The 14,749-nt window shown below is 41.4% G+C and overlaps 1 protein-coding gene across 5 annotated transcripts in view; it reads left to right on the forward strand.

Annotated features, from left to right (window-relative positions):
- C2CD5 (C2 calcium dependent domain containing 5) overlaps positions 1-1,794 on the forward strand; it is an 88,486-nt gene extending 86,692 nt beyond the window's left edge. For 4 of the 5 annotated variants that reach the window (XM_081127517.1, XM_081127518.1, XM_081127520.1 and 1 more), the window contains one exon: positions 474-1,787. In XM_081127517.1, coding sequence (XP_080983643.1) covers positions 474-605 — 132 coding nt within the window. In that variant the 3' untranslated portion in view covers positions 606-1,787. Of the gene's footprint in view, positions 1-473 lie in introns of all 5 variants that reach the window. The other variant, XM_081127519.1, reaches the window with a different exon arrangement.
- Positions 1,795-14,749: the final 12,955 nt, after the last annotated feature.

Genomic DNA, 14,749 nt, shown 5'->3' on the forward strand with positions numbered 1-14,749 from the left:
GTACTTTGGGAGTTTGGCTCTTCATTTACCACTCTTCATCACCTTCTTAGTGGCCTTTGGAATACAGTGCTAGCTGACTGAGGAGAGTTAAAAATGCCATCGTTTGGTTCTAACTGCCATACTGGTGAAGAGTGCGTCATGATGGGGGCACACTGTTTTGTTTTTAAATAAGTAATGTAATTCTGTTAATGGGGGCTAAATTGTATTGTTTAGCTTAAATTTTGGAATAAATTTCTTTTATTATTTTTGTTACGATAACTCATTTAAAATCGTTAAAGATTCCCTTAAAAATTAAATGACCATCATGATGTTTTTTTTTTGTTTACTTTCTTGTGAATTGCCTTCTTGTCCTTTGCTCATTTTTCTGTTGGGTTGTCTATTTTTTCTCTAATGACAGTGGTTCCCCTAGCGTAACAGAAGAGTCTGAGCATATTGTTGACTCTGTGACCGAACATGCCCTGTTGTTCTTACAGGCACAGTGTCTTATAAATGTCAGTGGTGATGCAGTGGTTTTTGTCCGTGAATCTGAATTAGAAGTGGTATCAACTCAGCAACCACCTGCCAACTGCCAGTCGTCGTGTCCAGGAGGAGAAGTCACAACCTGAAGCGAATTAGAAAGAAAGCTCCACTAAATAAGATGTATCGTTCTCCATCGTTTTGTCATTATCTTCCTAGGCTTTTTAAAAATTGAACTTAATCTGAGATAATTAAAAAAGAATTGGTGCATTATGTGTAGATTTGATTTGTCTAGAATCTCTTGGAGTCATGAGAATTTCCTAATCTTGACATTTTGTTTGCCAAGCCTAGAGAGACAGGCCCCATGGAATCCTGACCCTTTAGTAAGTTAAGTTTCTCAGAGAACTGTAGCAAAGGTGGAAGATATTTGTAATTTATGTTGATTTTAGTAAAATCATAATTTACAAAATGAAATGGGGAGATCATCAGGATAGTTACCCTAGTGTAACTGAGAAAAGCTAAGCAGCAAATTTACAAGTTTAATGAAGAAATAGTCTGATTTGAGGGATGTGTGGGAAAAGGGAGAAAAGTTCTCAGAAAACTATGTGGTTTCTTAATATGTTTTATTTTAATGAGGAATTTGGTCACAACTGAAAGGGAGCAGTGCTTGAGCTGTCTTTTAAAAAGAAGTTAAAATTCTGCAGCTTGTATCCATAATATGTCTTAGCTACTGTAAAAGAAGACAGATTTATCAGTGCCGGTGTCCTTTTATTGAAAATTTAATTATATCTCTGAGCAAGGAGGGAAAAAAATTACTATATAACTTCATAAGTGTCCAATTTCAGTTGGTGCTTAATTTGTCTAGAAGAGGCTTGGCTTCAACAGGGAAGAAAAGTCCATGAACTTTGTTGAAATAATTAAAATATAATTGATCTAATAGGAACGTAAAATTATTTTCTAATAAAGTTGTAATGCACTTCTACCAAATAGGATTTTAGTAATGTCTTAGGGACTTTTGATGAAGAGTTAGACTGTATTTGGCATAGAACTTGGAAATGTAACTTGAATGTAAATATGCTGCAAAGTGTTGAATGTATACATAGGAATACTTTTTCTGTCAATGCCAAATACCTGTTACAGATGAACCTTAAAAAGTACGTTCTTCCTTTGCACAGTGAACTTTCATTATAAAACTCATGATTTTGCTCTTCCAGGATGACAAACTGCCCTAAGGATGAGGAGTCATTTTCTTGTTATCACAGGTGTCAATATTTTTCTGTATTTTGTTTATAATTTTATTTTTTAAATAAAAATTTATAAGGATAAACTGGAATATTCCTCAATCTCTTTTTTTGCCTCCTTGGTACAGTACCGTCAGTAGTCAGGAATCACTTTGCATGTGATCGTCTCCATTCATTCTTCAGTTCTTAGTTTTGGGAGAAAACATATGTAATTGTGGAACTCTGTGTCTTTGGTAGGTAGGTATTTATTCAACAACTATTTATCAAAGGCCTATAGAACCCAGGGTGTAGTTTTAGACAGTAAAACACACCTAAGTTCCTGCTCTCATGGAGCTTATTTTCATGAGCTACACAAGAAAATAATTTATAAAATGTGACATATAGCCCTATAATGGTTGCTAAGGTTTATTGGATACTTACTATGTACCAGGCAATCTAATAAATACATTTTTGTATTAACCCTCTATAGAAACCCCATGAGGTAGGTACTGTTGTTAAGCTGAGAGTTTATGTGATTCACCCAAAGACACAATAAGTAGTGGAGTCAAGATTCAAGCACCGGCAATCTGGCTCTGGTAGCTACACTGTTAAGTGAGAAAATGTTTGTAGCTTGGAATGAGGGTAGCTTGGAAGCTTCCCAAAGGAATAATAATAGTTAAAACTCAGTCTGGAAAAATAGGCAGGTCACTGAAATTGACTCTTTGTTCATAGTTTTATTCATTCATCCATCCAGCTGCCATTTTATGATTCCCTCGTATATTTAAGATTCCTTCCTACCCAGGGGAGTAATTAGAGAACTGTCGCTAATTGAGTACCTGTTTAGTGTCATATCCTATGCATATACATTATTATTAATTCTTAAAATATAAAACTACATGAGTGGTGGCCGGCTGGGCATAGCTCAGCGGTTGAGCGTTGGCCTAGGATCCAGGGGGTTGTGGTTTGATTCCCAGTTGGGGCACATACCTGGGTTGCGGGCTCGATCCCCAGTTGAGGGCGTGCGGGAGGCAGCCGATCAATCACTCTCATCGTTGACATTTTTCTCTCTCTCTCCCTCTCCCTTCCTCTCTCTGAAATCAATAAAGATATATTTGGAAAATAACAACAAAAACTAGATGAGTGGCATTCTCTCCACTTTGGTATGAACAAATGTATACTCAGCAGAGGCCCAGGCTGATTTCTAGGAAAGCTGGAGTTTCCTTAGCCACTCAAGGTTTGCTGTCTGACTGTTCACATGAACCCGTTAGCGCCTGTGGGCTGCCTTAGTACAGTCAGCTCACACGAAGATTGGCTCCTTCCAGGAAAGCTACTGTTACCTTGTGTCTCAAGAGCTGCTGCTGTTTCCCTCTGTGTGGACTCTCTTAGAGACAGGATCATTTTAAACAGACTCTCTTGGAAATACAGAGGCAACTTACAATAATTGCAGCATGTCTCATCTCATTCATTCTTCATTGCTGCTCCAAAGGTAAACCATACAATTTAACCAATATTTTTTTAGGTTTGCTACACTCACTGTCCCACTTCCTCCACTTCCTACTCTTTCATAATCCATTACCCTCTGGCTTCCATCTCCCGATCTGCCCCTGAATGTGAACATGCCACGGATACGAGTATTGGATTGCAGTATTGGATAGTTGGCAAGCTTATTTTTCCCCCATTGATTCTTAGAGAAGAAAGGGAGGAGGGAAGGTGGAGGAGGGGACGAAGAAGAAAACAGAACACAGTTATAAAGAATAAAATGGCATTAAATACCTACCTATCAATAATCACTTAAAATGTAAGTGGCTTAAATGCTCCAATTGAAAGACATAGAGCAGCTGAATGGATAAGAAAATAAGACCCATATATATGCTGTCTATGAGAGACCCAACTCAGAACGAAAGATCACACAGACTAAAAGTCAAAGGGTGGCCCTGGCCGTGGGGCTCTGTTGGTTGGAGCATCATCCGTACACCAAAAGGTGGCAGGTTCGATTCCTGGTCAGGCACATACCTAGGTTGCAGGTTTGTCCCTGGTCGGGGTGAGTACAGGAGGCAACCCATCAATGTTTCTCTCTCACATCAGTGTTTCTCCCTCCCTTCCTCTCTCTCTCAAACCAATAAACATATCCTTGGGTGAGAATAAAAAGAAAAGTAAAGGGATAGAAAAGGTACTTCATGCAAATGGACTGGAAAAAACCTCGGGCAGCAATACCTGTATCTGACAAAACAGACTTTAAAACAAAAGCTATAATAAGAGACAAAGAAGGACACTACATAAAATTGTTATAAATTTAAACTCTAGAGATATATAGTTACCATATAGTTACTCTACTTATGGTGATAGCGAATGTGAAACGCTTCCAAAAACTCAGAGTAAAAATAGTCTTACCTCTTTTACTTTTTCAATTAATTTTTGAAATGCCCACCCAACTAATTAGCAGAAATCCAGAATCTCTCGCCTTTGAGGTCATCGCCACTTAAAATTGTCCAAAAACTAGGTGCTCAGTGCAGTTCCCAGAAGTTAAGTTCAGCTCCCACACCCAAGCTGTGACAACACAGGAACCTCTTTGGTACACTGTTGCATTTGCTTCTCACTGCCACAGGGTGTCGCTGTTGGAATGGGTTCTGCACAGTAGGACCCTAGATGTTGGTCTTCAGCAGTGATGCCCAAAGCTGGCCAAGACTCCTACACAGGTTTCCAGGATTCTTTAGCAGGTAGTCTTATTTTCTCTGAGCCTACTCCATCCAAAGAAATCTGAAAGTTTTGGGTCTTAGTGTTCAACTTAATTGTCAGCTGAGTTGTGACAAAATAATTCTAGTTTTCTCATGTTTTTCTCTAGTTTTCTCATTTTAGAATAGTTTGTTAATTTTTATATGAAAAACTGCTGGTATTTTTAAAAAATTGACGTTGTGTTGAAATGTAGATAAATTTAGGGAGCATTCACAGCTTAATATTGAGTCTTCCAATCCATGAATATGCTTCTCTATGTCTTGCTTGATTTATTTCATCAATATTTTGTAGTTTTCAGTACACAAATCTTTTTGGGGGGAGGGGGGATTTATACCTAAGTACTTCATGTTTTTTGGTCCTATTATAAATGGGTACTGTTTTAATTTTAATTTTCAGTAGTTATTAATTTTTACTGTATACAAATACAATTATTTTTTACCTTGATCTTGTGTCCTGCAGGCACATATTGATTCCAGGAGGGTTTCTTTGGTGATTTGGAAGAAGTTTGTTTTTGTTTTTGTTTTTTTAATTTATCTTTATTGTTGAAAGTATTACAGGTGTCCCATTTCCCCCCCCAATTGACCCCCTCCACCTCGCTCCCCCCCCTCCCCAGACCTTCACCCCCTCTGTGTCCATGGGTTATGCATATATGCATATAACTTCTTTGATTAATCTCTTCCCACCTTCCACCCCCCTTCCCTCTTCCCTCTGAAATATGATCGTCTGTTACATGTGTCAATGTCTCTGGATCTATTTAGTTCATCAGATTCTTTTGTTCATTAGCTTCTTCTTAAAGAAGACCCTTCAACATTTCCTGTAGTGCTGGTCTGGTGGTGATGAACTCCTTTAGCTTTTCCTTGTCTGAGAAGCTCTTTATCTGACCTTCAGTTCTAAATGATAGCTTTGCTGGGTAGAGTAATCTTGGTTGTAGTTCCATGTTTTTCATCACTTTGAATATTTCTTGCCACTCCCTTCTGGCCTGCAAAGTTTCTGTTGAGAAATCAGCTGACAGCCGTATGGGTGCCCCCTTGTAGGTAACTAATTGCTTTTCTCTTTCTGCTTTTAAGATTCTCTCTTTGTCTTTAACCTTTGGCATTTTAATTATGATGTGTCTTTCTGTGGGCCTCTTTGGGTTCCTCTTGTTTGGGACCCTCTGTGCTTCCTGAACTTGTAAGTCTATTTCTTTCCCCAGGTAGGGGAAGTATTCTGTAATTAATTTTTCAAATAGGTTTTCAATTTCTTGCTCTCTTTCCTCTCCTCTGGCATCATAATAATATGAATGTTTGGCCTCTTGAAGTTGTCCCGGAGGCTCCTTATGCTATCTTCATATTTCTGGATTCTTTTTTCTTTTTGCTCTTCTGGTTGAGTGTTTTTTGTTTCTTCATGTTCCAAATTGCTCATTTGATTCTCAGCGTCCTCTGCTCTACTATTGATTTCCCTGTAAATTATTCTTCATTTCAGTTCGTGTAGCCTTCATTTCAAATTGGTACTTTATTATATCGTCGATTTTCTCAATTTTCGTTATACTCTTACTAATATCCTTGAGCATCCTTATAACCATTATTCTGAACTCTGTATCTGTTAGCTTGCTTGGATCTATTTCATTTAGTTCCTTTTCTAGAGATTTCTTCTGTTCTTTCCTTTGTGACATGTTTCTTTGCCTCTGCATTTTGGCTGCTTCCAGGTGTTTGTTTCTATGTATTAGGTAGAGCTGCTATGTCTCCTGGAATTTGTAGAGTGGCTTTGTGTAGGTGTCCTGTAGGGTCCAGTGGCTCAGCCTCCCCAGTCACCTGAGCTGGGCCTTCTAGGTGCTCCCCTGTGTGGGCTGTGTGCACTGTCCTGTAGTAGTTGAGCCTTGGTTGCTGTTGGCATCACTGGGAGGAATTGTCCCCCAGGCCAATCAGCTGTGCGGACTATCTGTAACTGCAGCCAAAGAGCTGCTGTGCTGGAGGCACCCCTGTGGAGCAGGATTTACTTCAGTGGAGCTTTGGTGCTCACCAAGTGTGCCCCTTGAGTGTGTCCCTCGTGGCTGTGGTAGGGTTGTAATCCAGCGTGGTCGAGTCTGACCACCAGGTGCACTGTCTCTGGGGCCTCCCAGGAGGTGCAAAGTCAGCCTGTGTCAGTGCCTTGCCCAGGGCCACCCAGCATGAGCTCCACAGCAAACCGTAGTTGGCTGCTGCTTGTGCTGGGCTTGGAGGTGCCCAGGAGAGGCCAAGCTATGAGCCAATGCAGCTGCCGCTAGTGCCAGGCCTGGGGCACTTATCAAGCCGTATGGGGCAGCTGCTGCTTGTTTGAGAGATTTTAGGAAAGTCCTGGGCATGAGGCTCAAGAGGCCACTTGCACAGAAAAGCCCCTGGAAATGGCCTGGATGAGCTGCAGGTGGGGAGGGGCGGGGCCTCCGGGAATCCCGGGGCGGGGCCAAAGGTGTGAGTCAGGTGCTGGCGATTCAAACATGGCGCCTGCCTGCCGGCTGTGTCCCGGGAGGACTCGCCACAGGAGCCATGGCCTCCGCCAGCCCTTCTGCCTGGGAGGAAGCCGCCCCTCCAGCTCTCGCCCGGATCTCAGGCAGGTTAGTTCCTCCCCGAGTGTCCCGGGTCCTTTCAGGCTGCTGCCCGGCGCTGGGCTCAGAGGGAGCGTCCGAGTGAGTCCGTGCCGGGCCCTTTAGAGGAGCTGCTGGGGCTCCCGCAGCCTCCGCGACCCTCAGGGACAGTCCCCGCTGGTTTCACAGCCCGGAGTTGTGGGGACGTCTCTTCCGGCCCTGGAGCCCTGGGCTGGGGGCCTGCTGTGGGGCTGGGACCCCTCCCTCCTCCAGGAAACCCCCACCAGGGAGATTCCCTCCCGGGTTTACCCTCCGGCACTGGGTGTGGGCCCGAGGCCGCGTCTCCACGATTCAACCCCGATCCGCCCGCGTCTCCGCCCCTCCTCCCAGTCTCGATGCTCCTTCAGCTCCCTGGTTGTGGGGCTTCTGTGCAGCCGGATCTCTGGAGGCTCTGAGTGACGGTGGTTCTGATTTTAGTTGTGATGTTGATGTGGTTGCGGGAGGCGGCGGGTGCAGCTGTGACCTACACACCATCCTGTTTTCTCCTCTGGGAGAAGTTTTATGTAAACAATCATTGTAATAATTGTGCATAGGGACAGTTTTATTTCTTCCTTTACAATCTGGATGACTTTTATTTTTCTTTTTCTTTACTAAATTGGCCTTATTAATAAAAACCTTATTAAATATTATGTACAACATAGAGTAGTAGGAGTGGACATCCCAGCTCTGTTCCAGATCTCAAGGGGAGGGCTTTCAGTCTTTCACCATTAAGTAGTATGTTATCTGTGGTTTTTCAAAGACACTCTTGGTGATTTTTTAATTCTCAGTTCACCACAAAAAATATGTATCTGGAAAATCCCTAAATATTTGAAAGTACGCCATTAACCAAAGAGGAAGGTAAAAAGAAAATGATAAAATATTTTGAATTTAATGAAAATAACATGTTAGAAATTGGGCATCCTATTAAAGGACCCTGTTAGTGCATAGAGGGAATTGCAACACCTTAAATGCTTACATTAGAAACGAAGAAAGGCCTCAAGTCAATGACCTAAGCTTCCACTCTGGGGAAAAATTATTTCTGTTTTTGCCTGGCCACTCTCAGTTTTATTCAGTGGGCCTCCTCAGAATTTAAATTGATCAGTCCTCTAATTCTCTACTTTGAGATAAAGTACTCAGCCATTATTGGTTCCCAGTGTGTGTGTGTGTGTGTATAAAATATTTATTGGTCTGTAAGGTTTTCCTCCACACATTGGCACAAACACTTCATTTGCAAAAATGGTTCTACTGGTGGAAATGAAAGCTGAAGCATCAGTTCGTAATGTGTGGGAGGAGGTGGGAAGCAGCTGGGCTCAGCTGGCTGGTTGCTGTTGGTCCTCTTGGGCATTTTCCAGAAAGGCCTTTCGCATTTACTCTCCTCATGTTCCAGAGCCACGAACCTAAGTAAGGGGTTGCCACTTAATGGTCCCAACTAGAGACCAATTTCCTCTGATACTCAATGGGATGGAATAGGTATCACCTTACCCTCAAATTTTAGGTATTAAACTATTAATAACCGGTTTACATCGCTTTTATATTGCTTCAGCTGATCTGGGCATGTTAAGAAGTGTTCCACCACCACCAGCACACTGATTGTCCGTAATAAGGGAACAGGAAATATTTATTACATGTAAAATGAATAAAAGCTTTTATTTCTTCCTTTAAAACATCAAAATGCTATTATTGGTTAGGGTCCAAGATAAGATTTTAAGCATAAAGCTGTTTAAGCTAAACCAGTTAATTCTCTCAGCGTTTACGTAGCCCTAATAGCTTGTTATCATTTTAGCATCAGAAGCTTTAACGTATCCTGGGAGTTACCTTGCAAGTCTTTTAAATTAACACTATATTGTTCTTTGATCCCAACATTTTAGGATGTTTTTAAACTTCATTACTTCTTTTGTAGGCTTGTTTTTGGAATCACAGCCTCATACCTTAAAACTGAGGTTACTGGCCAGGAACCTTTTAGATGATGCTTTTATAAACATCCTGGTTTTAAATACCTGCTCTCTAAACAACAGTCAATCAGGAAAAGAATAAAACGCCAGTCGGGTCAATTATCCCTTTACTGAAACTCAAAATTGATGCCTTCAGGTCTGATGCGGGTTTTGTCTGATCATTTAAACCTTTGGGACAGTTTTGATGAGTAAGAAAGTTGACACTAAACCTTCCTTCCTTCTTTCCCTTCCCTCCTCCTCCTCCTCATCTTCCTCCTCCTCCTCTTCGTCTTCCTCTTCCTCATCTTCCTCCTCCTCCTCCTCTTCGTCCTCCTCCTCATCTTCCTCCTCCTCCTCTTCTTCGTCCTCCTCGTCCTCATCTTCCTCCTCGTCCTCATTTTCCTCCTCGTCCTCATCTTCCTCCTCCTCCTCATCTTCCTCCTCCTCCTCCTCCTTCTTGCATTTCACAGGGATTTTCAAGATTCTTCCTCCCAGTGTCACTTATCGCATCAAAAGTTGGATGTGTTTTGCTGCATCAAGTACCACCCATCTAAGGTAGTTACGTTTCCACTCAAAGTGCCCAGATACAGGGTAGTTTGCTCTGTCGTCACATTCACTTTGAAACAAAAACTGTGCCACCAGAGTGAAGTGAGGAACTGTAGATAGGCTCTGCCATGATAATGGCATTGCCAGGCTGCTGAGGTGTGTTGGGCAGAGCTGTATCCAGGAGATTCTCCTCGTCTGGCTCTTGTCCTGTCCTGTATTATTACTTCTTCAGCCTAAAGTCACCTCCACGAGGTGAGAAACTCAATTATCTAAAGAAGCCCCTCAGCCCCTCACTGTCATATCACCTAGTTCTAATTCCCTACACAGCCCTTATCACTCACTGCTTGATATTTTGTTTGTTTCCTTTGATTACCCTCCTAGAATTGGAGCTTCAGAGACTTTATCCACTTTTGTTCATTGCTGAATATCCAGCATTTAGAAGAGAATGGGACATATCCCATCGAATCTAAGATCGCCTCAATTGTAGGCTAAACCATCATTTTATGTATGTATAATTTTGTTTAATGCCACCATTTAAGCTATGGGACAATGCCTTCTTGTCATTTTAGACTCTTAATTTATGGAAAAGCTCTTTTAGATTCCTTTAGCAAGAACATAGATTTATCGTATATCTTACTGTGCACTCTAAAAATAAAAATATAAGCAAAATGAATTGGTTAAGCAATTCCCAAAACAATTTTTCACTCAGAGTCCAACTCTTCAGTATCAATTTTCAATGAAAAGTTGCCAATAAACACTATTTTCCATACAATGTCATTGTCCCACCAAGAGCATTGGTGAAGCAATATTTCTTAAAAGATTGCTCCATTATTGTCTTTTAGGTTTCCCCCAGATGGTGATATTCTCTCTGCAGGTTTTGATGTGCATGGGCAGTCAGTGCCCAGTGGGCAGCAACTCTAGTACTCACTCTGATTTCAGAGATGTCAAAATATGAAATATTATACATCTGAAAGGCACAAAACTAGGGTTGTAGGTACTCAATAAATAAATCATTTTTGAATTCTTGAATAAATGGCGTCACCTCTGTGTCCTCCAGCAAGCCATTTTATTCCTTGAGCTTTTTCTCATCTAGAAAATCAAGAGGTTAAACTAGAAGCCTGTAAAATCCTTTCTTGCTAAAAGAAAAAAAAAATCATAGGTGTTTTGTAAGTGGCTGAAGTTTTATAAATGCAAGGCAATGCCATTTTAGTGAACTCTTAAAAAAATACTCTGTCCAATCTACTCTTCAAGGGCCCAAGTCAAACAGTAAAAATCCCACCCAGCTATTCTTTCAGATAATTGATGAGCAGTGCCAGAGCTCTGATCAGAAAATGTAAGTTATGTAAAGTGTGGGGATTTTTGCCACACTTAGCTGGCCCCTTTCTCTTCCTGGTTGTTGCTGATTAGTATACATCCCACACAGCACTGCCTTTAGAGAGGGAAAAACTAATAAATGAGAGCATTTACAAGCAGGAAGGAATGTATGCTTAGCCTTTACATGACTCAGTTCTAAGGATGTAGGGACTCTGTCCAAGTTAGAATTTGGAGGCACCAAGCAGAGACCAGGCCCCTGTTTGCAGCCATGGTGGACTCTCTAGCCAACATGGGAACATTTGGCCTGGCTACAGGTGAACCTATGGGCAAATGTTAAAAATTCTTGGTTGTTGCTCAGCCAGCATGGCTCAGTGGTTGAACATCGACCTATGATCCAGGAGATCATAGTTCGATTCCTCATCAGGGCACATGCCTGGGTTTCAGGCTTGATCGCCAGCAGGGAGCGTGCAGGAGGCAGCCGATCAATGACCCTCTTTCATTGATGTTTATCTCTCTCTCCCTCTCCCTTCCTCTCTCTGAAATCAATTCATTAAAAAAAAAATTCTTGGTTGTCAAGTACACAGCCCTCAGGGTCCTGCATGTCCAGATGTGGCTGAATTGCCACTTTGTAAATACAGAACTGCTCCTTTATAAGCCTGAAATCAATGCCTGTGAGTTTGAGGAACACGTCCATGATCCACCAGACAACCTGTATATATGCACATCATCCAGCTGAAAATGGCTCAAGAGCCCGCCCAAGGTGGCTACCTACACAGTGAATCTCTATGGCCTGAAACTTGTTATACATCTCACTGTGTTTCCAGAGGTTGTGTCTTGGATACAATGACCTCCTGCACATCAGTGACAAATTGGGATTGGTTTCTACTTTGATTCTTCTATTACTGAAAGTATCTGATTCTTTTGTAATTAATTGCTTCCTGCCTGTTTCTTCGATTATGAGACGTTCCCCCAGAGAACTGAGGAAGAGCAATGGAGCGAATTATTTACTAAATCCCATCCTAGATCAAGTAAGTTATCATAGTTCGATGCCTCAGGAAACATCCTGTTTGGCTACATGACACAGAGAGAAGCTGTCCTAAACTTCCCTCGCAGACTGCTTCATATACTTGGCACGATGCTAACGTTTCACACTGGTGTGGGAATCTTCTCCCTCCCGGCATAACTTGAGTTTTTACTTCTAGGTCAGGATCAAAGAAGAATCAGAAAGCAATCCATTTTATTTATTTACTTATTTTTATTGTTGAGAGTATTACAGATATCTCCCATTCCCCATCCCCCTTTGCCCTCCTCCACCCAGCTAGTCCGTTTCAAAATTTAAAGACCACCATATCCTGCCATTATGAATGCATTACATTTACTAAAAGTTGCTAAATAACCTGCCAATTTTTTTGATATGATAATCAAAGGTACTTTGTTATTGGTATTTTTGCAGCCACTGAAAATGTCATGCAATTATATTAAGAATATATTTTCTCCTCTGGAACAGCAAAGCCCAGAGGTTCAGACTAATGGTCATGCTCTTCCAGATATATTATTCATTGTAAAGTAGACTCCCACATTATGGAAAACTAATTACCTGTCACATTTCCAAAATCCTACATTGTGGAAAACTAATTATCTGTCACATTTTGAACCACACGTATGCTGTTTTATAGTAGGAACATTTGGAACAATCTTTCACTCCTGGTCAATTGTGTGTGTGTGTGTGTTTTAATAGTAAAGGCACTGAACATTTTTTGGTAAATGTTAAAATATAAGAAAAATAACAAATTGGAGAAATTTGACTAACAAAGAATTTGACAAAATTCATTCTTAGAGACATGATAAGTAAAATGGAAGATGGGTACGAGATTTATGTGCTGGATAAACTGTTAACATCTAAGTCTTTATTGCTATGATTCTGTGTAGATGTTACTCCTGAAATGGAGGCGAAGGGAGATGTGTCTCCTGACTGAGACATGGAAGACACCACTTACCGGTTGCAGGTGACATTTTGAGAGGATTAGATGGGATGCTTTTGCCAGGTGCCCTGCTTCCCAAGCATGGAAGTTTCCCAAAGGATAACTGATGGAAGGATATGCCTGGAGGAGGCTTTTGGGTCACTCAGACCAGTCTTCTATCCATTAAGTTTATTCTTTGCTACAGATTTTAGGGAAAGATGGCCAAAACTAGTCTTGAATATAAGTGTTCAAACACCCTGGGAAGTTCTAAAATGTTATCATATATGGAACAAAAGTAGAAAAAAGTTAAACAACAACAGAAAATGTGAGTACAACTATGACAGTGACATCTAGAACATAGAACTACCCTAGTCAAGCTCTTTCCATTAACCCCAGCATTCTGCATTGATGTCTCATTATATTTAGAATGCAGTTAAAATCCTGCAATAGCTCTGGCTAGTGTGGCTCAGTTGGTTGAGTGTTGTCCCATGCACCAAGGGGTCGCCGGGGTTGCAGGCTCGATTGCCAGTAGGGGCCGTGCAGGAGGCAGCTGATCGATTCATCCATGTTTCCCTCCCTCCCTCCCTCCCTCCCTCCCTCCCTCCCTCCCTCCCTCCCTCCCTCCCTCCCTCCCTCCCTCCCTCCCTCCCTCCCTCCCTCCCTCCCTCTCTCTCTCTTTCTTTCTTTCTTTCTTTCTTTCTTTCTTTCTTTCTTTCTTTCTTTCTTTCTTTCTTTCTTTCCTCTCTTTCTTTCTCTCTCTCTTTCTTCTTTCTTTCTCCCGCTCCCTTCCTCTCTCTCTAAAATCAATAAAAACATATTCTAAAAAATCCTGCAATATTCTATTAAGAATTGTCCCCTGACACCCTCTCTAACATCAGCTCCTACCACTCAACCCAGTATTCCCGGCTCCCTCTGCTTCCACGACCACACATCCCTCACAAAATAAGTATTTGATAAATATTTATACAACTTTATAAAAAATGGAAAAGTTTTATATATGTATATATAAAATATGTTTGTATGCACATATATTTACATTATTTAAATAGCGATGCTTTATAGTATTCAAAGTACCTTTACTTTTTTCCTTTGATTTCTATCTTTTTTCAGAAACTTCCCACCAGTTTCTATTAGTTTTCTAAAAAACTCCTATATTCTTGATATTAGATTATTAGGAGATTAGCGGGTGGTAGAAGTAATTGATAAAATATGAGTCAATCCCTGTGGCTTGATGGGGACATTGAAAAAAGAAATTAGTACAAAAATAGATGGGAGGGTGTGTTTATTGTTGTCAGGAAAGATTTAAAAGTAAAGTCCGTGGCTGCAGTCAGACTGAAAGCGGGAGTTTTAGCACAGTCCTTCTGAGAGCAAGGTGACGAGAGTACACAGATTCAGGATGGAGTCACTCAGCCAGCCAAGATTCAATTTGTGTAAGGTAAAGAAGCTATTTTTAGGAAAAACTAGGTGAATCATCGATAACATCCTCAAACCAGAACAAACAGTTCAGCATCCTTTGATTGGAAAGTCTGTGCTGTCTCTGAGCCTCACGGTGTGAAGCTGGTGACAGTAGGTCCCGTCACAGCACTGAATGAGACGGGACCCTAGGCGCTGTGCGGTCACCAGGAAGAACAGTTAACCCTGTGTTCAGATTTTGTTTCTGCTTCTCCCATGAATGAAAGTTATTTTCTAGGTCAGATGGCAAAAGCCTTAGCTGCTCTACCCCAGCTTCAGCTCCGGCCTGCTGTGTGAGCTGGGTACTGACCACATTGGCTGTGCTCTCTCGCTCAGCACTGAGCTTTTCCCTTCACAGGTGATAGGAGAAAACACCAACAGAAAGTACTTCTGTGTACTTTACATTTCTCTGAAGTTGAGGTGTGAAAGTAAATGGTTTGGTTTAAAAGGCAGGTCGCTGTTTGAAGAACATTCAATGAAGGGACAATAGGCAACCGGGTGGGTGATATGTCCTTCTCACCCTCCCACCAAGTTTTAAAAAAGGTATTTGCCTGGCTC

Source organism: Miniopterus schreibersii (genome assembly GCF_964146895.1).
Source record: "Miniopterus schreibersii genome assembly, chromosome: 2".
NCBI lineage: Eukaryota > Metazoa > Chordata > Mammalia > Chiroptera > Miniopteridae > Miniopterus > Miniopterus schreibersii.